Source organism: Gavia stellata, chromosome 4 (assembly GCF_030936135.1).
Source record: "Gavia stellata isolate bGavSte3 chromosome 4, bGavSte3.hap2, whole genome shotgun sequence".
Lineage (NCBI taxonomy): Eukaryota > Metazoa > Chordata > Aves > Gaviiformes > Gaviidae > Gavia > Gavia stellata.
The window spans coordinates 84,198,851-84,221,313 of record NC_082597.1 but is presented as its reverse complement, the minus strand read 5'-3'; the positions used below and the strand labels follow the sequence as shown (position 1 = coordinate 84,221,313).

At 45.9% G+C, this 22,463-nt stretch overlaps 1 protein-coding gene across 1 annotated transcript in view; it reads left to right on the top strand.

The window, feature by feature from the left end:
* Positions 1-5,118: 5,118 nt before the first annotated feature.
* LOC104263469 (alpha-2-macroglobulin) overlaps positions 5,119-22,463 on the top strand; it is a 31,217-nt gene continuing 13,872 nt past the window's right edge. The window contains exons 1-17 of the mRNA XM_059817123.1: positions 5,119-5,207; positions 6,889-7,072; positions 8,138-8,297; positions 9,170-9,222; positions 9,761-9,781; positions 10,133-10,301; positions 11,765-11,849; positions 12,721-12,844; positions 14,088-14,202; positions 14,442-14,551; positions 15,069-15,227; positions 16,623-16,850; positions 17,179-17,242; positions 17,738-17,880; positions 19,746-19,895; positions 20,554-20,724; positions 21,344-21,485. Coding sequence (XP_059673106.1) covers positions 5,119-5,207; positions 6,889-7,072; positions 8,138-8,297; positions 9,170-9,222; positions 9,761-9,781; positions 10,133-10,301; positions 11,765-11,849; positions 12,721-12,844; positions 14,088-14,202; positions 14,442-14,551; positions 15,069-15,227; positions 16,623-16,850; positions 17,179-17,242; positions 17,738-17,880; positions 19,746-19,895; positions 20,554-20,724; positions 21,344-21,485 — 2,167 coding nt within the window. The remainder of the gene's footprint in view (positions 5,208-6,888; positions 7,073-8,137; positions 8,298-9,169; positions 9,223-9,760; positions 9,782-10,132; positions 10,302-11,764; positions 11,850-12,720; positions 12,845-14,087; positions 14,203-14,441; positions 14,552-15,068; positions 15,228-16,622; positions 16,851-17,178; positions 17,243-17,737; positions 17,881-19,745; positions 19,896-20,553; positions 20,725-21,343; positions 21,486-22,463) is intronic.

The following is a 22,463-nucleotide window of genomic DNA, read 5'->3' as shown; positions in this document are numbered from 1 at the left end:
GGAAGGAATCAGCTGCATGCCATGTTTTATAGCCCAACTTCAACCAAACCAGTCAAGAGGCTGGACTTCTGGAGTTGAAGGAATACAGCTAATTGTGTGTTATTATTGAGTCAACCAAGAATGTGTTCCCCTCTCCACCTCTGCAGTTTCATATTGCAGAGAGAGGAAGAAGTGGACAAATCCTTACTACAAGGAGCTTTCAGTTCAAATAGAGCAGAGACAGGCTAAGGGTGTGAACAGCATAAAGCCACAGTGAACATTAAGGGTGGGACAGTAGGTTGCATTTCCACACACCTGGAAAACTCTTTTTTCCACTCAGTGATTTTGTTCCAACAAAGGAAAAGAAATTTTATTAATTTCCAGTTTATCCTAATATATTTATGTCATATTCCAATCTACTATTATCAGCAGTGGTAGATGTTCTGAGGTGCATGTTTGTTCTGGGGGAGACAGGCTGGAGAAATGGGCTGACACGAACCTTGTGAAGTTCAACAAGGAGAAGGTCAAAGTCCTGCACCTGGGGAGGAACAACCCCATGCATCAGTACCTGCTGGGGGTCACCCAGAAAAGGGTGCAGAAAAGGACCTGAGGGTCCTGGTAAACACCAAGCTGAACATGAGCTAGCTAACAGTGTGCCCTTGCTGCGAAGGAGGCGAATGGTATCCTGGGCTGCATTAGACAGAGTCCAGGGACGTGATCCTTCCCCTCTGCTCAGCACTGGTGAGGCCACACCTGGTGTGCTGTGTCCATTTCTGGGCTCCCCAGTACAAAAGAGACGTGGACATACTGGGGAGTCCAATGAAGGGCCACAAAGATGATGAAGGACTGGAGCATCTCACATATGAGGAAAGACTGAGACAGCTGGGATGGTTTATCTTAGAGAAGAGAAGGCTGAGGGGAGATCTTGTTAATGTATATATAACATGTATATATAATATATATGAAAGTAAAGAACTAGGCAGCATGGTGCATGGCAGGGAAGGGCTAGGGAGAAACTAATTGATCCAAACACCAGAGATTTCATCTGAAAATGCTAGATTAAGGGTTCACAAGGAGGATTACAAGTAAGTTGAAAGTGATTGTTACTGGGATTGATACTGCTGTGTCACATGTAAATAAATGCTACAAACAACTGTGAAATCACAGAGAAAACAGAAAGAAGATCTTGTTTCCAAAAAGAAAATTGCTGTTTCTCCCCCAGCAATTTTCTTTTCAAATAAGTGAATTTGTCCTTGCATCACCTGGTTGAAAAAAACAACTTAATGCAGTTTTGACCAATCCAGTTGCAACGAAACAGCAAATTCCTCACACTGCCATTTACAGAATGCCTTCAATTGCATATCCCTGGTATGTGAGGCTGGACATTCATAGAGGATATAGCTCATGAAGAAATTGGGGCAGATGAAGGCAAAACTGCAGACCTTAGCATACCCAGATAAGTGGACATCTGCTGAGCCTCATATAGAGTTCACCAAGCTGAGAGGCTTAAGGTGGGATTGTTGCCAGCAAGGGCAGGTCTGCTTTTCAATAACCACGCATCGTGGTTTAACCCCAGCAGGCAGCTAAGCACCGCACCATGCCTGTAACAGTCAGACCTCAACTACAAGAAAACCACAGTATTTTAAGCAGTGGTCTAGGAGCTAAAACCCTTGAGTTTTCATCTCAGGTTGTCTGGGTTACTTTGGGTGACTCATTTTGTCTGTGCCAGAGTCCATTCAATGTCAAAAGAAGATGCTGTCCCTGACTCCCAGAAAGTTGCCCAGCCCTATGCAATAATGCTGGAGATTTTCCCTTCTTTGTCAAAATGGTGGTAGCATCTGGAGAAGAAAACCTAGCAGTTGCTTTACTAGAGAACCCTAGTGAAGAAACAGCTTCTCGTGTTATCATGATGCATGTAGGTGAGGTGAGCACATCTCTGAGCTTGCCTAATTTACCTTGTGAATAGTGCAACAGCTTTGCTTCCCCTAGGATTTTACAGTGCAGTGCATGCCAGACTATTTTACTGATGAGCCCTTCAAACATGGCCTCTCAATCTCATCCCAAAGAGATGCTCAGGAAATGTAAAATAAACAAATACATAAGGTTGCCTCAAAAGTTGACTGTTCTTTGAAGGGAAAGGATTTTCAGCTGCAGATTTTACTCTTAGCAATGCACGTGGCTCCTCTGTGGGTTCAAGTTTTCGCAATCCTAAAGGGATCTGAAGCAAGTATATTCATTTCCACGAAAAGCAGTTGAACAAAAATCTTTGGCAGAGCTTTTAATCTTCTGTCTAGAGCATGTTGATATAGTTGATTGATATATACTAATTTTTTTGGAAGTAAGTTCTTCTTGGATGAACTCTGTAGGCAGCGATGAATGAATACCAGAGGAGCATGGCTAGCAGATCAAGGTAAGCTACAATCCTCATTCTCCATGGCATTTCGGAGGCTGCACTTGGACTGTGTCTGGTCTACTGACCCCCAGTTCAAGAGGAATGTGGAGAAACTGGAGAGGGTCCAATGAAAGACTACCAAACTGGTCAGAATATGGAGCATATGACCCACAGGCTTGTTTAGTCTGACCAAGAAGAGGTTGGAGTGATTAAATAGGTGCCTACAAATACTTGAAAGGCAGTTACAAGGATGTTGGAACATGACCTTTCTTGGTAGGGGCAGAAGATATGACATGGGGCAATGGCTGCAACTGCAGCTTGGGGAGTTCAGATTGGACATGAGAAAAGATGTCTTCACCAGAGATTAGTGCAACACTGGAGCAGATCACTGGAGAAATGGTAGGTTCTTCATCCTTGGAAGTTTTCAAGATTTGACTTGACAAAGTCACAGCTGACCTGATCTAGCATTGGCAGCAGTCCTGCTTTGAGTGCAAGGATGGACTAGGTAGCTTCCAGAGCTCCCTTCCAACCAGCACTTCTGTGATGCTATCAATGAATACAGTGGGATTCTTGGTTCAGATACAGGATACTTAAGGCTCTTTTTGCACAGTTGGGGCACCTGTCCCTTTGAGCTATGCCAGATGACAGAACTTCAGATTCACTGAGAGAAAGCCAGGAAAGATATCCCTAAAACACACTCTTCTCATGGATAGGCCAAAACCTTGCGGGAGTTTTCTTGAGGAGCTTAGAGGTAACCACTTAAAATCTAGTCAACAAACTCCAGAAAGCCTGTTTGCCTTCTCAGTTGTACTCACAGCAGGTGGAAATGGCAGGAGAGAGAGGGAAAACTCATTGCCACTGCCTTGTCTGTGCCACCACCTACAAGCTGAATCACACGGGCCATGCAGAGACCCTTGAAATGGGGCTGCTGGGGCTCAAGTTCCTATTGGGAACGCGATGGAGGCCAAGCAGCTCGAGGGCAGATTTTAGAAGTCAGTTCAGTATCTGTGCATGTTCATTGGTACCTACTGGGATTCTCAAGCCTTTAAAATCTTGCCCCCTTCAATTGACTGAAAACATTTCTCTTCAGTTTTTGGCAACACAGCACATTTTTGACCAAGGTCCTAATGATCGGGAGCTGGCTTGTGAGTGGTGTGAGCTGTTTGGCTATTTGCCAAAAGGGTAGCCCAGGCTTCCTCTGCTGCGTGCAGTTCTGCACCTCTTTCCCGTAAGGTTTGTGTTCAATCAGTCTGGCTCCCGACCCGTTCAAACCAATGTAAAGTGTCATCTTCAAAAAGGCTTTGGCCACCCCATGTACAAATCCTCTTCTCTGCGGGTGAGGCAGATCGTCCTCAGTTACGTGTCTTTTGGGCAGGTAAAGTAATCTTTAGGGATCGGATGGAGAAGGCAGGGCACAAGCCCGGGCTGTGTTTCTCTTGTGCAGTCCCCAAGGAAGTTGGACGTGCACCACTATCCTCTCCTTTCCCATGCAGGTCACTGCAGGGCAGAATGAGGTCTGTAATGAAGGTTTGTTATCTCATTGCACTTGGATTTCTTAACTCCAAAGTTCCTGAGCTCACCAAACTCCTGATGATGATAATAAGAGAGGGGAAGGACAGACAGATAATGATTTTACACTGAAAATTATGCTTTACATCCTCTAACACAGATCTCCATTCTTTGGAATTTGGGTTAGGACTCTAAGACAGACAGATATTCTACTGCCACTTGCAAGGGTAATAATTACCAGAGCTATTGATCCTCCTGCTGCAGACCAAGGTAACTACAGTATGGACAATGGTCAAAAAGAAATTTCGCTCTATGATACAACATCGCCTATTGTGGATTTTCACATCATGAAACCAGGAAGGACTCCAACGAACAGCAATAATTTGATCTAGATGTGCCAATAACTTGACCTGGAACAAGAACCAGCACAGGCAAAGCAAGACCCAGGCCAGGTCTGTTCTGCTGCATGAGGGCAGCTGCTGCTGTGGGGAACTGGTTAATGTGTTACATGCTGTTAATGGGTTGAACTTTTGGCAGCTTCCCATCATGTCACTGTCCCTGTTTCTGTCAGGGTGAAGGTCAGATTATCTTAGACGACTTGATTGTCCAGGCACAATCTGGCCCCTTTTCCTGGCATTAGCCCTGGTGGGACGAGGAATGGAGAGCACAAGAGAGCAGGGTGGGTGGAGGGGGAAGGTTCTGAGCGTCGGCATTCCCTGTTTTCAGATCCTGGCTGTAAGTGGGAGTTAGGCACATCCGCTCTTGTTTACCAAACCCTAACGCAATCTCCTGCTCCCAGTTTGAAGGAAATCAAACTGCTCCTGCTCCTCCAGCAGCCTCGGTGACCAGTGCCGTGGCCAGCTCCATACAGGGACCCCTGGCAGAAATGAAGGCTGTCCCCTCTGCTTTTAGCCCTTCTTTTCTTTGGCTACCACCTTTCCTCCGTTGCCTCCTGCCCTGCCCCAAAAGAGACAGCTCCAGCCTGCCGGCCACCCTCCCCTCCCTCTCCCCGCCAGCGCCTGGCCTTCTGCCCGGACTCAGAGCTGCTGGTTCCAGCTCCTCCTTACCGCCTCTCCCCGTTTCCGGATGGGCCCTGGCCCCCAGCCCTTATCTCCTCCAGCCCCTGGCTGTTTGCAGAGGAGAGTATAAAGGGGTTGACTCGGAGAGCGGAGGGGGTGTACAAGCAGCACCGGAGCAGACTGGGTGTCTGCTTGACTCACCACGTCCTGCTCTGCACCATGGGGAAGGACGGGCTACTCATCAAACCAAACATCTTCCTCCTTCTCCTCTTCTTCCTTCCTGGGGACACTTCGCCCACCACAGAGCCGTAAGCTATGCAGGGGGGTCTCTGGGCAGGCAGGAGACCTGGGTTGTATTCCTGCGTCTGCTGCTTTGTCTCTTATCTTCTGCCTACTTTCTTTTACACAGGAATAAAGACACCAGGGCTGGGTAAAGTGTCTTCTACAAACAGCAACTCTAGTGCTTCAGGGGGACCCAAAACAGTCTGTCAACCTGAGAGATCAGTAAAACTTCAGGGGGAAAAAAAAAAAAAGAAAAAAAAAAGAAAGAAGAGCAAAAGGTCTATGAGAATACCTTTTGCTGCTTCAGAGAATTGACAGCATTTCAACAAAATTTTCTGCACAAAATCGGTTCTTTACTTAAAAGGCAACTTTTTATAACTGTTTACACATTCAGTTTTTCTTAAGAGACAGACTCTTTTGGAAAGACAATGAAAGGTTTCATTTTGGGTTGACTACCCTACTCCCAGGTTGAAATGCCCAGGAGATGGGAGTGGCTTTTTGGTTGATAATGAGGAAAAAAGGAACAAATAACAGATCTGGCATGACCAGAAATGGCTTTATTTTTTAATTCACATTTTTCAGCTCAGCCAGTGGAATGAAAATTCCCTTCTCACCCAGGGTTATGTGGCACTGTAAGGCTATGACTGTTAAGGTCTGTGAGGGTGTTTTATGCCGCATCCCTTCTTCACCCCCTTTTGCCCTGTTTGCATGTGAAGGGAGTGTGTGCTGTGTGCATGTGTGTATGTGTACAGCAGGAGCAGCGCATGAGGGGTCCTGACATCCCGGAGACTTTCTTCTTCGGCTTTTTGGCAATGTCTTTTTCTCCTCAGCAAAGCAAGCGCTTTCATCAAGTGCAGGGTAAGCAGACGGCAGGGTTGGGGTCTGAGGGGACAGAGCTTTCTCCCTGCAGACCAACTGATGGACATAAAGGTGTCAGAGCCTCCCCTACCACCAAAAGCAATGCCCTACCTTACTGCTGAGGTTTCAAGGGCTCTTTTCCCAGATGCTCGCTGTTCTGGGGATGCCCATCAGAGGCCAGTCCTCGCCCACCCAAAAGGGAGCACTGTTGCCATCAGGTGGATCAGGTTTGATTCCCAGATGCGGTGCTGGGACAGAACCAGCACGTTGCTCCGCTGGGAGGGAGGCTGCGTAGGGCTGGGCAGGGATCCCCTGCTCAGGCTGGCCCAGAGGGGCTTGCTTCCCTGAAAAACTGAAATTTGCTCCAGTGGTTTTTGCTTAAGATTTGGCACCACGCTGTGGCAGTTTTGGGTCTCTGAGAGGAATGAGAGTAGTGCTACAGACAGTTTGCAGTGTGTAGTCAATGGCATTTATTCACTAGGTACCAGCACTTGCGTGGCTCCTGAATCCTACTAACAGTGTCTAGCAAAGGTGGCAATCGACTTTTCCCTGCTGGTGTTATTCAGGGTCCCAGGAGGAAGTGCTGCTGTTGTGCCAGAACCTGGAAAAACATATCCCTTCCAGACATTTGCATTGAGGATTTCCTGTGGTGTTTTACTTTTGAGACCAGCCTCTCTGCTCTCCCCTGCTGTTACAGACATGCTGAAAATCTCATTACACTCCTAGAAAATGCATCTCTCTCCCTGTACAGTGAAGGCTGTAGTCACCAGATTGGTTTATTTGCTCTTTCTGTACAGCTCCTGTTACCTGTTCCTGCTCCTCTGACTTGTCCTTCTCCCCTGTTCTTAGGCAGTATATGGTGCTACTGCCCTTTCTGATACACACTGATTCTCCTGATAAAGTCTGTGTTCAGCTGACACACCTGAATGAGTCTGTGACACTGAGTGCCACACTCGAGTATCAAGGAGAAAACAGGAGCTTGATTGATGACGTGGTGTCGGAGAAGGACGTGTTCACCTGCATCCCTTTCTCTGTGAGTATCTCATCCTTGTGGGATGATCCCTTGTGCCAGGGATAAACTGTACGGGCACTGAGTAGTAATGAACAGAGTAACATTGTGTAGTTATTCACTTTCGTCTTGGCCAAAGTTATGCTCATGTCCATCCTCAATGCCCTCTCACTGCTGAGATCTCCTTAGCATGCTACCTGAATGGGAAATGCTGAATCCTGGAAAGCCAGCCCCTCTCTAGGACAGGAGGAGCAGAGGTCAGGAGAAAGAAGAGGTTTTAGTATTGATGCTCCTGATAGCTGTTTGGTGAACAGCTTCTTCAAATGGCTCTCCACATCATCCTTCAACAGCCACAGACTGTCACTTGAGTGCCTTCAAATTGGGGTACAGCTTTTAGACATCAGATACTTTTTGCCTTGTGGATATAGTACACTGAATTAATGTGAGAACATAGAGCTGTGATTGCCTTTGTCTGAAAAAGAGAATGAAGGAGGAAATTCATAGTTTAATGCAATTGATAGCCCTAGGGACTATAACAAGCTGTAGACAACTAGGAAAGTTGGTCATCTGGCTCAGAGCATAGATTACATCTTTGGCCTGAAGGCTGAAGAATTGGCCTTCAGGACAATGAACAGGTTGGCATCCATGTCTGGGTTTGTCAGATATAGGCTGGAGATTAAATTTTGTCACTTGGAGAGAGATGTATAGAGATTTGGCATGTCTGGTTTGGAAAAGGAAATGTTCTGCAAGGACTAGGGACATCATCTGAAAGAGAAGGGAGATTATTCCCCTGCCCCTGTGAATGTCAAAAGGAAAAGGATGGAAAGATTTCAGTCAGGGCAGTAAGAATTTCTTAAAATTGGGTGGCAGAGATGGAAGTTCCTTTGCTGCACTATACTTGCACAATCACTGCACAGCAGTAGGAATATGGGACAAGTAAAGTTCAGTCTTTTGTTCCTGATTAGAGTTTCCCTCACCTCTGTGTTGGGTCCATCAGGATTATATTAGATCTCTTATTTCATGAAGGCCAGTTCAGTTCAGGAAGCCTTTAAAGGTGGTCCGTAACACAGTTGCCTTCTTACTCTACAGCTTCCAAAATCAAATAGCCAGTCACCAGTCACGTTTATCACTGTGACGGTGAAGGGGGCGACACTGCAGTTCAACAGCCGCAAGTCGGTGCTGGTCAAGAATTCTGAGAGCTTGGTCTTCATCCAGACAGACAAACCCATCTACAAGCCCGGACAGACAGGTACCAGGGAAGGGGTGGAGATTTGCGTTGGAAGCAAAAATACATACTCAAACTGTTGGACTGTGCTGGACAGTTGCGGACTGTTTTCAGTGGGGGTCACAACAGCAATCTCATGGCCCAGGCTTATGTTTTTAATGCTCCATGTGGGAACAATTTGGGGAACCTGAAGATACATGCACATATCTGGGGCACCTGCACACACTCCCTCTTTCACTGGGGGCTCTGCTGTTGTGATCCATCTGCATTAAAATCAGAGAAAGACTGGATATTTAGCCTATAGAGAACAGGGCCAAAATTCAGACTATGTCATGAAATAGCTTTCAAAGCGGCAGCTGATTTTGCTCAATGAAGACAGAGAGAACTATATAAGCCATTTATTTCTTCTGGGCCATTGATTTCCTAAATTTGGCCTGGACAGGAACTAATGTCCTAAAAGAGACACTGAATTCTCTATCCATCCAGAGCCAACACAGATTTGCAGCCAAGTGCTGAAGTAATTTGCTTGCATTCATCCTTCCTAAGAAGTCAGTCTAGTTATAACAAAATTAGAAGACCCATGTGAACTCCAATGTAAAAATGTATCCTTGCAAAGTAGACAAAGGCAACTTAAATTTAACTTTGGTGCAGATTAATGAGATTCTGATGCTCATGATCAGTAAGATGTTCACACTGCCATGGATTTGCTCTTAACATCCTCTTATTCATGTAATCTGTTACATGGGTAACTTTCTAGCAGGACTTAGCTTTCTAGTGAATGGAATTGCTTTAGAAGAGAATAGCTCTGTTCTCTGTTGTACCATTTGTTTTTGCAACTGATGTTTTCTGGTTGGTGACTGCACTGTGGAACCTCATTGTCTGCCTTTCTCCATCAGTCCTGTTCAGAATTGTTTCTCTGGATAAAGACTTCCATCCCTTGAACGAGGTGGTAAGTATGATACTTTGTTTTCACTAGTTATTTGGCCTTAAGTCACCTATATGGGGAAAAGGAGGAAAGAAGTGTCTTTCGGGGAGAGCTCTGAGTACACTGAGATAGTTGTGCTGTTCCTGGGTTACCTCAGATCTTGTTAACAGGATCTGTTCTTCAAATTTCTGCATAAGGCTGCCTTCTGCATTCTTGGAAAGGTTTGACAAATTACAAATGAACAGTGCTGGTGTAAATACCTCAGCAGTGAGCAAATCTGCATTATCACAGTGTACACCTGCTCTTATTAGTATTGCACATCATACAGAGTTAGTAATTTCAGCTGACTTTTCTGCCTGAGACAAAGGATCCCCCCCCCCCCCCCCCGCAACGTACCTCAAAATGCTCTGTTGCTCCATAGCAGGGACTTTCTTCCTTATTCCATTGGGTGATCAGCTTGTTCCCTGAAACATAGTCATAGCCCTGGTTCATTTGACTGTGTTGCTTGCACTCTGTCTAAATGTGCATTCTAAATATGCTGTTTCCTTTTTTCTCTTTCTAGTTTCCGCTGGTCTATATTGAGGTATGTACAAACATTCAATTCATGTTCACACCTATCACACCTCAACCTGGGCAGCATAACTACCAGTTGCCTCAAGATGATTCTTCTCTATTTTATTTATTAAGCAGGTCCATAACATTAATTTGAATATACAGAGCTTTAACTCATATGGTGGCAACCATGTACTCTGGGCCCAGGTTACAGCTCCTTCTGTTGTGCAGCTCTGGGCTCCCCACACAACTCTGCTAGTGCCCCTACTCCTACCCTGCAGCCTCCTGAAACACTGGGTCTGGGCCTCCTCTCACTGCTTTTTAGTTCTCGTTGCAGACTCCCACTGTTCTCACAATCTCCTTGTGGTCTCATTATCTGTAGGACCCAAAGAAAAACCGTCTGTACCAGTGGGCAAAGGCAGAGTTAAAGGGAGGGTTAATCCAGCTGTTCTTCAACCTCACCTCTGAACCTATGCAAGGCACCTACACGGTGGTGGCACAGAAGGCATCTGGGAAGACAATTCGGCATCCTTTCTCTGTGGAGGAGTATGGTAACTGTTGCTGCAGATTCAAGTTCCTAGCAGCTAGTCCTGTGGGTCATGAAAGCTTAATTGAACAGGGTGGTAGATCTGACCAGGATGCCCAGCATGGCTGGAAAAATGGCTCTGCGTCCTCTCCCTCCCAAGCATCATCCCTTTCTGAGGAGTGAAGACTGAAGGACTTGAGTGACCTGTCTCCATTCCCCCCTAAGCCCCAGGCCATGCAGTGCAGCTCTTCTGACTGCCCACCACAGCAAGGCTCCCATCAGGAGGAGCAAGTGTGCTTGAAAAAATGTCTTTCCTGAGAGAGTGGTGAAACATTGGAACAGGCTGCCCAGGGAGGTGGTGGTGTCACCATCCCTAGAGGTGTTCAAGGAACATGTGGACATGGCACTGCGGGACATGGTTTAGTGGGCATGGTGGGGTTGGGTTGGTGGTTGGACTTGATGATCTTACAGGTCTTCTCCAACCTTAGTGATCCTGTGATTCTGTGATCAGTCTGTGCTGGCAACTACAAGTCTTACCTCCTTTCAGAGGCGATTTAAGGCCACAGCCTCATCTCCAGCTGGCTACACACCTGTCAAGTGTCATGCTACAAGTCTGGGTCTCCCCTGCCCGAGGCCCAAAGTCCTGACCTTTTGGTGTAGGCTGGGGCCGTCTGTAAATTCAGATCTTGCCTGTCCTCTCCCCCAGTCTAAGCCCGTAGCTCGCATTACGCCTTCGTGCCTTAACCTCCCTCTGGTACTCTCACCCCTAAGACAGTTCCATTTGCTTGGATAGAAAATGGTATCCCAATACACACCCATGCATGGTCGCAACCAACATAGCTTCCCACCCCAGCAAGCCAGCTGCAGCCCTTGTTACGTGGTCTGACATGGTCTGGCTCATGCAGCAGAGATGAGTTCTGGAAGATGAGTCTGGAAGTCCTTTGACCTCTTTCAACTGCAAGACTGTTCCTGAGCCCTGAATCCCTCCTAGTTCCCCCAAGACAGTCACCATCCACTTCCCCTCCTGCAGCTGGGTTTGGATGTGATGTCACCCTGTGCTAAGTCACCAGGGAAGCTATGGGGTCTTCCTATTTTGCAAACTGGAAAGACCTACATGCTTTGGAAACACAGAGACCAGGCTGCAGTCCCAGCTCTGTATGCTTGTGGGAGACCTATGTTGACTTAGCTCTCAATTTTACTGTATCCTACTGCTGTGGGACTGATAATCCATGTGTTATCAAAGAAGCTGCTGTATTTTAATAGCTGGTATCATAATCCTGTCTTCTTACCTGGCACAGTGGTTGGCTGAGTGCCTGTGGTTTTCACTGACTTAAGGGGGATGTGCAGGTGACAGAAGCCTCTAAAATCTGACCATTTAGATGCAAAAGGCTTTCAGGACATTTGTAAGACTAGACTTGAGCAGCCTTCATGTCTCATTCTTATGTTATTCCCCACCTCATAGACTGTTTTCCTTTGGTTCTGCTGCAGTGCTGCCAAAATTCGAAGTAACGGTGAAAATGCCTAAGGTGATCACCATTCTTGATGAGAAGCTGAAGGTGACAGTTTGTGGTCTGTGAGTGTCATTCTTTCAAGTCCTTCTTGGTTTCAGGTTTTTCTTCAGCTGCTGCTAAAAGTCCAGTTGGGAGACTGAGATGTGATACTTCATTATATTTCTCAATCCTTTTGGGGTCCCAGGACCAAACAGACTACACCTACCATTAGACAAAAGGCAACAATTACTGCTTGGGGCACTTTGCCTGTAACATGTAGAAACATGGTTCTTCTGGTTTTTGGGAGGTTTTTTTTTGCATATTTTATGAGTCATAGAGGATTTAAGACCAGCTGCAGTGCTAGGGAAGAGGTCTTCAGTTTAGTTTGCCTGGGAATGGTGTTTTAACTGTGGCTTCTGCTTGCCATTGCTGAGAGGAAACTGTAAGCGATGCAGCTGCCCTCTTTCCTTTGGGCCACCTCATTCGATTCTGCATGGCATGTTCCACGCATCCTGCAGGGAGAGCCACAACTCAGGCTGAAGAACAAGCCAAAAGACCCAGAGCACATGCACAGACAAACCAGTTCTATCAGAATTGGGTGGTGGGGTAGATACCTGCAAGATGTTCTCTGAGGTGAGGGGTACTCTCAACTATATCAGCATTAGGGTAAATTATTTCTGCAGACCTGTGTGTTATTCCCAGGGATGCAATCAGGACTATAAGATTATAAGATATAAGACTATAAGATAAGGGGTCCTGCCCCCGTTGCCAAGCTTGATCCTAAAATGTTACTGAATTTCTTTCTGCTTTTTATTTCCTATGATGACCTTGCTGTATCCTGGAGGTAGCTCTAGGGAAGAGTCCTGGCCCCACTGGGGGTGAGCTAGTAATTTTTCTCCATCCCTCTTATATTCCTAATGGCTCTGTTTTTCTTTCAATCTTCCCTGCTGGTAGATACACATTTGGGAAGCCTGTTCCTGGCCTCGTGAGCTTACGTGTCTGCCGGAATTTTGAACGCGCAGCCACCTCCTGCTATGGTGAAGAGGCTAAGGCAGTGTGCGATGAGTTCTCTGGACAGGTGAGTCACGATTACTCCTGTGGGTAGAGTGATAGGAGAAAGTGTGGTTTATTAAGCATGCCTTGTAGGCACAGGTTTGCTCTGACGGAGTATGTACAAGCATGAGTGTGAAGAAGGGAGAGACTCCACGTATTTTAAGGAAGCCTGAAGAAGGAGAGAAGATTGGGTGCAAGATGAAACGTGAAAGGTAAAAATAGGGGAAGGTCCGTGCAGTAAGAAAGATGTGTGTAAAGGCAAGAAGCTGATGGAGAAGGAAGAGATGAAAGAAACAAACAAAAAAGGTCAGATGGAATGTAGAGAGTATAAGAGAGAGGTGAGATAGAAAAGGCATGAGTGATGAGAGCAGAGCGGGAGTTGGCTTACACTAGAGACAGTGTGTGGGATCAGAACTTGGTGTTAGAAGCAGGAAAGGAGCAGAAACCAGGGGAGGGGTGATGCAGTTTGAGCAAGAAGGAAAGGAGTATGGACTTAACAGCAGTGGTTAAGACACACAGAAAAAAAATACTAGTTTTTTCACTCTTCAGACTGGCAAGTCTACAAGAGCAAAACTGAATGGTGTTTGGAGCGTGGACAGGTGCAACAGTGCTAGCTTAATTGACAGAAGCTCAGGTAATAGCAATTGTGGAAATATGCCAGGACAAGAAAGCAAGCAGAAGACATGCTTATGGTCCTTGGGGTCTGCTACAGTATGATCTCCACAATTGCCTCTGCCACTGCTGTTGTTATCCATGCTAAAAGAAAATGTGAACACTGCGATGCTAACCTCTGTTCCAGGCATCTCTTTCCTTTTCTGTGGAGACCTGCCTTGTACATGAAGATGCTGAAGAGAGGTGGCAAGCTTTGGAAATACTTTTCCAGCTGTCATCTTCTTTCTACACATACACATGCTTTGGTTTATGTATCACTCATACGGCTTGTGCATTTTAAGTCAGCAGCTATACTCTAATGTGCCTGATGCCTGGCAAACAATTCCCATGTGGCATACACTTGGATAATTCCCTATGCTTCTGTATCAAGTGTTTGGAATTTCAAACTTCACACACACATACACAAAAACCTTCTAGTACTTCAAAACGCTCCTTGCCAAGTTATTTATGTGCTTTTCCAGTTTTGATAAAAACAACATCTGTGAGGTTATGGGCTTCTCTTCCAGTTCAGAGCAACGCACAGTGACGGGTTCATTAAGTTGGATAGACATTATCTAAATGAGACTATAATGGTCTTGTTTGTTTTCCTCCAACAGACAGACAACTATGGCTGCATTTCTGAAATGGTGAAGACCAAGTTATTCCAGCTCAAGAGAAGTGGATATGAGAATAAGCTCCGTGTGGAGGCTAAAATTAAAGAGGAGGAGACAGGTATGAATCATCTGGATCGAAGAGCCATGTAATAAGCCCAGGAGAGACCACTGGAAGGGCCTGCCAAGTAGGAATGAAGGAGAAAAGCAGACTCTTGCTTTTCTGGAATCCTAAAGTTTTCCTACCTGGATGACAGAAGCATCAACAAAATTGCTTGTGCAGCAGAGGAGGCTTGGCCTGGAGTAAAAGCAATTCTGGTCAGGCAGAGGCAAATTAATTCTTCGTGCTTCTTCCTGCAGGAGTGGAGTTGACTGGAACAAGCTTCTCCGAGATCACAACAACCATTAGCAAAATCACCTTTGAGCATTCAGGCTCCCTCTACAAACCTGGAATCCCCTTCTTTGGGCAGGTAGGGAAACCATGAGAATGGAATGCCATGAGTTCCAAACGATCATGCTACTGAACCTCCTGAACAGATACATGCCCTGCTCTGCAAAGATGCTGCGCCTCGGTGCCGCTAATCTCTGTGGGCCTCCTCTCCTCTGCAGGCTCTCAAACCAGGGAACAGCAGCTGAGAGCACAGCCCTCATTCTGCTTACCCCTCTGTCTTTGTGCTTTCGCTTCTCCAGTCAAGTAAAATTCCGTTTTTCCAGTCTCCTGTTTAATAGGAGGCCTAAGGGGTGTGAGTGCATGTCAGTCTCCACATCCAGTCCTCTGACCCAGAGGCAGAGATAAGAAAGGGCCAAAGAAATAAGATTCAGAAAGTTTGCAGCTCTCTCTGAAAGAGATAGGTGATGCACACGTAAAGTGCAGTGGAGGCTTCCTTGCCTGACATGAACCCAACAACCTTAGCTTGGTGCTCTATCAGTCTGTTGAGGTGACAGGCATTCCTCTCCTTCTATACTGCGCTGTTTTTGCTCCTCCAGGTGAAACTAGTGGATGGGTCTGGTGCTCCAATCGCCAACGAAATTGTGAGGATTTCTTTACAAGGAGGCCAGGAAACCAACTACACAACAAATGAAGAGGGCAGGGCACGGTTTGCCCTAAACACTTCCATGTTGTCCTTCGATTCTGTTGGAATTAGGGTGAGTCCTGCGGGCAGAGGAGGTGATGAAGTGACCCACAGGGCTGGAAGGGGAGTACCGCCAAAATTTCTACTATATATGCAATAGCACTTAGCTTCTTGTTCCTGGTTGTTTGTGCCAGTCTTGACATCACTGTGGTGGAAAACCAGGTTGCCATGTCACAATTGCACTTAGCTTCTAAGTATTTGACCTCTGCTTGGCAATAGCAATATAGGGTTAGAAGGAACATCAAGAGATCATAATAGCCCATTCTGTTTCACGGGATCACCTAGACAAATCTCTTTCAAGGGTGGGTCTAAACTCACATGGTGGAGAGCTGCTAGTGCTTCCCTGTCTTTTCAATTAAATGGTTTCCCAAATATCTCATCTAAATATCCTTTGTGGTCAGTTAAGGCAATCTGCAGCTCTCAGGGTTTAATTTAGCATTCTGAGTTTATAAGCTGTCCTCCTTATTTTTTTCTTTTTTTTCTTTTTCCTGCCATAAAGAGAAAAAGAGTATGAACCATTCACAGAAATTCTCTCCCTGGTGTGGAATTTGTTTATCTGGGAAAAATAAGTGCTGCTGAGCATCCTTTTGTTAGCGGAAAATGCAATATGTGTGTAATATGCACATTTCGTAATATCTCACTCTGGAATAGGGCAGATTGTCTAGAATTATATTTGCTTTTCTCCCTACAATTCTCTTGTCACAGATTAAAACCATTAAAAATTATCCAGAAGGTACCACTAGGTGCTTGAAGTTTCCAGAATTTTGCAGAGTAAAGAAAAGGCAAGAATTCCCAAGTGTAGTGGGAAAGATACAGAAATAAGGGCATGTGAGGCACATGAAATTCAGAAGTAGCACCCTTCTAATGTGAAATATCTTCCCCTTGCTCTCATTTTTAAGAAGACCTGGACACTCTCAGCTCCTAAACTTCTATTCAATTTACATTTTGAATTCTCAGGTGGAGACTTTTCCTCCTTTACCATAGCATCCTTAGCTTGTTCTTGGCACTAGTAATCTCTGAACTGAACAGCACTATGCCTTCTCCAGCACCAAGAATGAGAAGAAAAATGAAAATCAGCTTCGCTTCTCTTTAAACTAGCAGGATATTAGAGAGGGCAAGGTATTAGGGAAAAGAGCCCTTGAGGTGATACTGATAGTAAACAAACAACTGGTATGATTCAGCTTGTTTGAGACAAACTCCAGCTTCTCTGGGAGTGAAATCATTCCCAATGATTTGCTACGATGCCACCACCCTGTCTTGCATCTTCCAAACTCATGGGATTTTTTTGTAGACTACGTTGTTGCTTAAATACAAAAAATACCAAAACTTTAACACTAGGCCATGAATTATAGCTCCAGTTCAGCCACCTGTGTTTGAGGATCTGTGTGTGTATTTTCTCCTTTTCCAGGCAACTCATAAAATACACCCCTACTGCTATGACCGTTCCTGGGTTGTGCCACATTATGAAGAAGGCTATCTCCAACTAAAGCGCTTTTACTCTCCTAGTAATAGCTTCCTCAAAATTGAGCCCAAGTCCGAGACACTCAGCTGTGGCTCCTCCACAGAGGTCCAGCTGCACTATATCCTTACTCCAGAGGCCATAGGAGAGCAGAAGAAAATGGTCTTCTACTACCTGGTAAGCTTGCGCCTGCCATACAGCGAGGTTGCCATTGGTAATTGTAGCGGGGCTGGAAATGGAAATTGTGGTTTGTGGCAGCAGACTGTAAACACTTCCCCATCACTGTTCATATGTTCTCCTCCCACAAAAAGGAGGGTCTGGCTTAGGAGCAGAAGAGGAAGGATGTCCAGTAAGGACTGGGATTCTGCTACAGGGAGGCACAGAGCAGCTGAGCAGGGTGCAAGCAGCAGACATACAGCTCAGTTGCTCTCCTCTCAGGTTCCCTCTGTTTAAGGTTTGACTTATGCAAAACCTCAATCATGGCAGTCTTTCTCTTTCCATTCAGGTGATGGCCAAGGGAATCATTAAGCAGGCGGGCACCCACATTCTGGATTTGGAGCAGGAAAGTGGTGAGTTCCTCTCCCCTGCCAAATTGTCGCTGTCCTGGGAGGCTAGGCAACTGTGGCAGACATACAGGCTGCTTCCTTATAAATGCAGGGATCCACATTTCCATGTGCTCTAAGATATGGGAAGAGTTTGAGCTTTCTTGTCTCTGCCTTTGCTTAGGCTTTGCACAGATGTGCTCTAATCCCCTGTGCCAGCTGTCTTTCTTCTGACACTGCATTTCTGGGGCTCCAGTGCTCCTAGGAGACACAGACTGATGGTCTGGTTTTAGAAGCTGAACCAAAATTCAGCATGCTTATGGAAAACAGGACTTGAAATAGGCCTTTTCAGTCAGACAGTGAGACTTACGCACCTCTGTGAGCACCAATTCATCCTACTTGGAGGCCTGGAGTTTCATCATGGCTAGGATGAAGTTCAGCATGAAGTGAAACCTAGAATTTTGGCTGCTCCGAGAGCAGGTTTCATGTACCTTAACTTTTTGCTCTTGTTCTGTTTGCTAGCCAACGGGGTCTTCTTGCTACAGCTGCCTGTGCAAGCTGATATTGCTCCAGTGGCCCAAGTACTTGTCTACACCACTGCCCCCAGCGGGGAGGTGATTGCTGATTCAGCCAAGTTTGATGTAGAAAAGTGTTTCAGCAATAAGGTAAGTGTCCACTTCTTGAGGGAGCAGCCATCAGACTGCAGCATGGCCAAGCTCATTTATCTAGATTTAGCCTGGCTAAGCTCATTTGTTTAGATTTACTAACACTGGACAAGCCACTTATCAATTGTTATAGGAAGCTTCACTGCTTACTGGTTTGTGCTAGCTTGGAGGATATCAACTGTTGGAAAAAAGGTGCTAGCAGGGACTACATTGATAAAACCCCTCTTAGCAACTACTCGCAGCCACTGATCTCACAGATTGTCCTGGGTAAGAATAAGGCCACATGTCTTACGTTGTACTGCAACCCATGTATTTCACTCCATTTCCCACAAACTCATGCCAGCAATGAGGTGGCTGCTTGTGTGGTCACAGAGGAAAAAAAACCCACACGCAACCCCAGTCCACTGGGCGAAGCTAATACTTGTCAGAACTTTCAACTCCCGTACATATTATCCTGTCATTTTAATTTCTGTTGTATGCAAATGGAGATAAACCTTGCCTGAACCTGCTGAGCAATGCACAGTGGTGCTTCAATAGCAATGGTGAGCCTGAAAGAGTGCAGAAAAACAAAGCCTTCTTTCTGTGAGCATGTGGACCATTGTTCTCTTACAGCCCCACATGTTCCTTATGCAGAAGAGCAGACTGATGTACGAGCAGCCCTAAGAAAAGAACCTCAAAAATTCCCATCGGGACTTCAGAATAGTAGACAGGACACTGCTAAAGGCAGTCCCTTGCCCTGCTAAAACCCAAGCTAAATGAGTTCTTGAGACTGGTGTCACTGTAGGAGCTTGGTCACCTGAATTTTGTTCATATATTAAAGGCCATACTATGCACTGCATTAAGGTCTGAGTGCAAGTCAAGTGCCAAGCGATTTACATGCTTAGATACTGCTTTCAGAGAGGAAAGCATCCTGAACTCTATGCTGCTGTCAGATCAGCTAGGAGAGACCTTGGGCTCTCTCTATGCTAGACAGGTTTTCTAGTAGCAAGCTTGCTACATCCCTTGTTCTGCCATTTCCTGAAGAATATTGTTTTTGCAGTCTCAAGATTATTAGTCCACCCTGGGAGAAGTGGGGGTTGTCAGCAGAAGGCGTGCTGTGGTCTGGCTGGGACGTGAGGGAGACTGGCAGCTGATGCTGCTTTGTCAGGCAACATGTTTACTCTGAGGATGCTTTGATCATTGCATGTTAGGGGTGGGTGGTACTGCTGACGAGAGGGAAGATTTATGCAGGTCAGCCATCTTATTACAAAATCATGTGAGATGGTGCTGACAACAACTTCTGCTAGCAAGAACTTGCAGGGCAGAGGTTGGTAGGGGGTCGTTAGAGTTGTGAGTTAGGTTTTGGAGAAGGCACAGAAATCTGGCAGGCCTCAACCAACGGGCCAGTTCTTCAGAATCATTACCGGCCAGTAGATATTGCAATATTGCTCCAGGGTATCACTGCTTCTCATGTTACCAAAGATTCTGCTAAGCAAGGTCTTTGCAAGCCTGCTTTCTCTCCACATACAGTATCTGGGTGCAGTACAGAGGCTGGACCTGGTTCAAGACCATGCCCAGCTGCCTGAACAGACCTAGCCACTATGTGGGATTATCTAATCACATTCACAGTGGCCATAAAACCCAAAACTGCCTGAAAAGTTTTATGAGCAATTGTGATGCTGGAAGTTGCCAAGAACTGTTAGTGCTGATTCCTCTGGCACTGCAGGAAGGAAACCCAGCTCTGCAGTAGCACAGAGGGAGTGCATGGGGTGGGTGTGTGCGCATGTGTATGTGGGCTTTGTAAGGTTGGAACTGATGCACTCAACTGAAGGGAAAAGTCCTGCAAGGGTAGGGCATCTGTGACATAACTTTTCCTGTGGCTACAGGTGGACTTGAGCTTCTCTTCTTCTGAAGGCCTGCCTTCTTCTGATGCTCACTTGCTGTTCAGAGCCTCCCCGAACTCCCTTTGTGCTGTCCGTGCTGTGGACAAGAGCGTTCTCCTCATGAAGCCAGAAGCTGACCTGTCACCCAGCTCTGTAAGTGCTTAGTCTGCGGAGCAACTCGGAGCCTGGTCAGAGCAAGTGCAGCACAGTGCTGGGGTGGAAACAGTGGACAGTCCCTCTTGTCAGTGCTGACACAGAACAGCTGCTCTATGCTGTTTCTCATCTTCTTTTAGTGGGTAAAACGATGAGAACTGGGCAGCAGCTGTTTCTTAGGGGTTTTGTGCTACTGTAAGGATGGCAGTTAGGAAGCTCTTTTAAGGTGACTGCTTCTCTTGGCCAGAGCCAAACACTGTTGTGAGTTTGATGATGATTTCTCAGTTATTCCCTCCAGCCATGGATTAATTTTCTCGGAGTAGTGTCTGGAAGTGTCAGAGAGTTTATTTATGCCAAGCAGCAAATGATAATCCCTGAGTAGGGACAAAGGAATGTAGATGAGTTCGCCAGTGTAATTTTTTTATATATTTGAGCCATAATAACCAGAGTAGCACACTGTCCATGACAAAAGAGGCAGTATCTCCAAATTTGGATCTCTTTTTTGACTCCCAGATTCCCATTGCTCCACCACAGGGAGGACCATGGCATGTATGTGCGGGTGATGTGACTGTTAATGGTGCTTGCATCCAACTCTCTCAGCTCTGTTTTGTGACAGTGGACACTGAAAATGCCAAATACCCTGGCTTTTTCTGCCTAGGTGTATAGCTTGCTGCCAGTGAAGGAATTGCATGACTATCACTATGGTTCAGACACACTCTCGGAGGAGCCCCTGGAGAACTGCATCCCCTTGAAGAAGATAGTTCTGAACGGGATCACCTATTCTCCAGTAGTGGAGACGCAAGAAGAGGACACTTACAGCATCCTAAAGGTATAGCCCTTTTGCATGGTTAGGGAGTGGAGTGGGAGAAAGGCTGAGAATGCTTAAGCCTTCTGTGGCACGATGCAACATAACAAGGGAAGGGTTTGTGAATCTGAATGATCTGACACCAATTTTTACCCAGAGGCAAGTTCAGTGAGAGTCATAAGCTTCACTTGTCTTGCCAGCTTTGCTCCTGACTTGGTGGAAAAAGGAATCAGTCGCAAAGTTTTCTTCTTACAGGACAAGCTTTGAGGTTGACTTGAAATGAGGTTCTAACAGGAGGTAAATAATCCTGTGCCATTACAGTTACCCCAAATAAAGTCCTTGAGCTGCATCATAGCCACAGACATTTCCTTCCAGAGAAAAAACTCTGTATCTACTCCCCGGCTCATCCTGATCCCTAGGCTGGAATTGGACTGGAACCAGTGCCCCAGGGACAGAGGAGATCTATACTTTGGTCTCTTTGAGCCACCCAGGCACCCAGACCCAGACTTGGGGGGTTGATCTCAAGGTCCAATCCACAGACAGTAACAGCTTCTCCTTTTGAGACCTGACCAAAGTCAGGTCTGCTGTGTAGATCTCAACAGGACTCAGTAACAAAAAACATGTTTGTGTTTCCCTCCCATAGGAAATGGGTTTAAAGGTTTTCACAAATACCAAGGTGAGGAAACCTTGGTATTGCAGCACTGAGAATTACATGCCTGCAGGAGTCCGCCTTGCACCACCTTCACTCATGTCTGGAGCACCTATGCATGCAATGAGGACAAGCGGTAAAGAAACTGGGTCTTGTTATCACCTCTGTTCTGAACAGAGATCCTGTTTGTATTTTGGGGTGAAAACTCCAACAAGAGCTGGGGTTGTGGATTGAACCCTTGGAAGTAGTACTGAGGTAGTAGGTTCACAGATGTCAGCTTCTGCATGAGTGTGGGGTATATCTCTGTTGGGTTGTGGTCCACAGACAAGCTTTGATAAGTCCCCATTAGAAGTTAGCAGAACCAGGTAGTTTTTAAAGACTCTGGCAGAGCAGAGGATATTATTCTGCTGCTGAATTCTCTGTTCACTAGGCTTTTGCACTAGACTTCTTTTCCCAGATATTACTTAAGGGGTCTCCAATACCATCGTCAGTCTGCCCTCATTGACTCATCCAGGTTTATGTATGGTCAAAACCAGATGAAGTGGATGAGAAAATTTTCAGTGACAAGTTGGTAGACTTTGGAGGCTTAGAATGGTAAGGTGTGAGTGGCAGAAGTCCAATCTGAAATGGACCCATCCTATTTCTAAGGACTATCTATCTCAACTCTTACACTGTAGCTGTTTAGGAGACAGTATTGGCCATATCATCATCCAGAGTCTCATATTAAGGGAAATATCCTGGAAAATCTAGGTTATTCTAGCTGGATAACTGATTCAGAGAGTTTTCCCTTGGCACAAGAACCTGTGCTTTTGTACATACCCAGTTTTAAGACAATTTCAACTTCCGACACAGGTTGCTAAGATGCAGGATAGGTGTTTTTTAATTATTTTAAACTGAAATAGGCAGCAGTACGAAGACTGAAATACCGTGATAGACAATACAGGCACTGTCACTCTTGCTAGGAGCTATGTGATACAGCTCTGATAGCATCTTTCATTCCTGCCCTGAGACCTTCTCAGACTTTGGAGGTGCCTGTTGCACAGGTAGTATGGATACTTGCTAGCTACACAATTTTTATCTAAAGGTAGAAATTAATTTAGCCAAAGTAAAGATG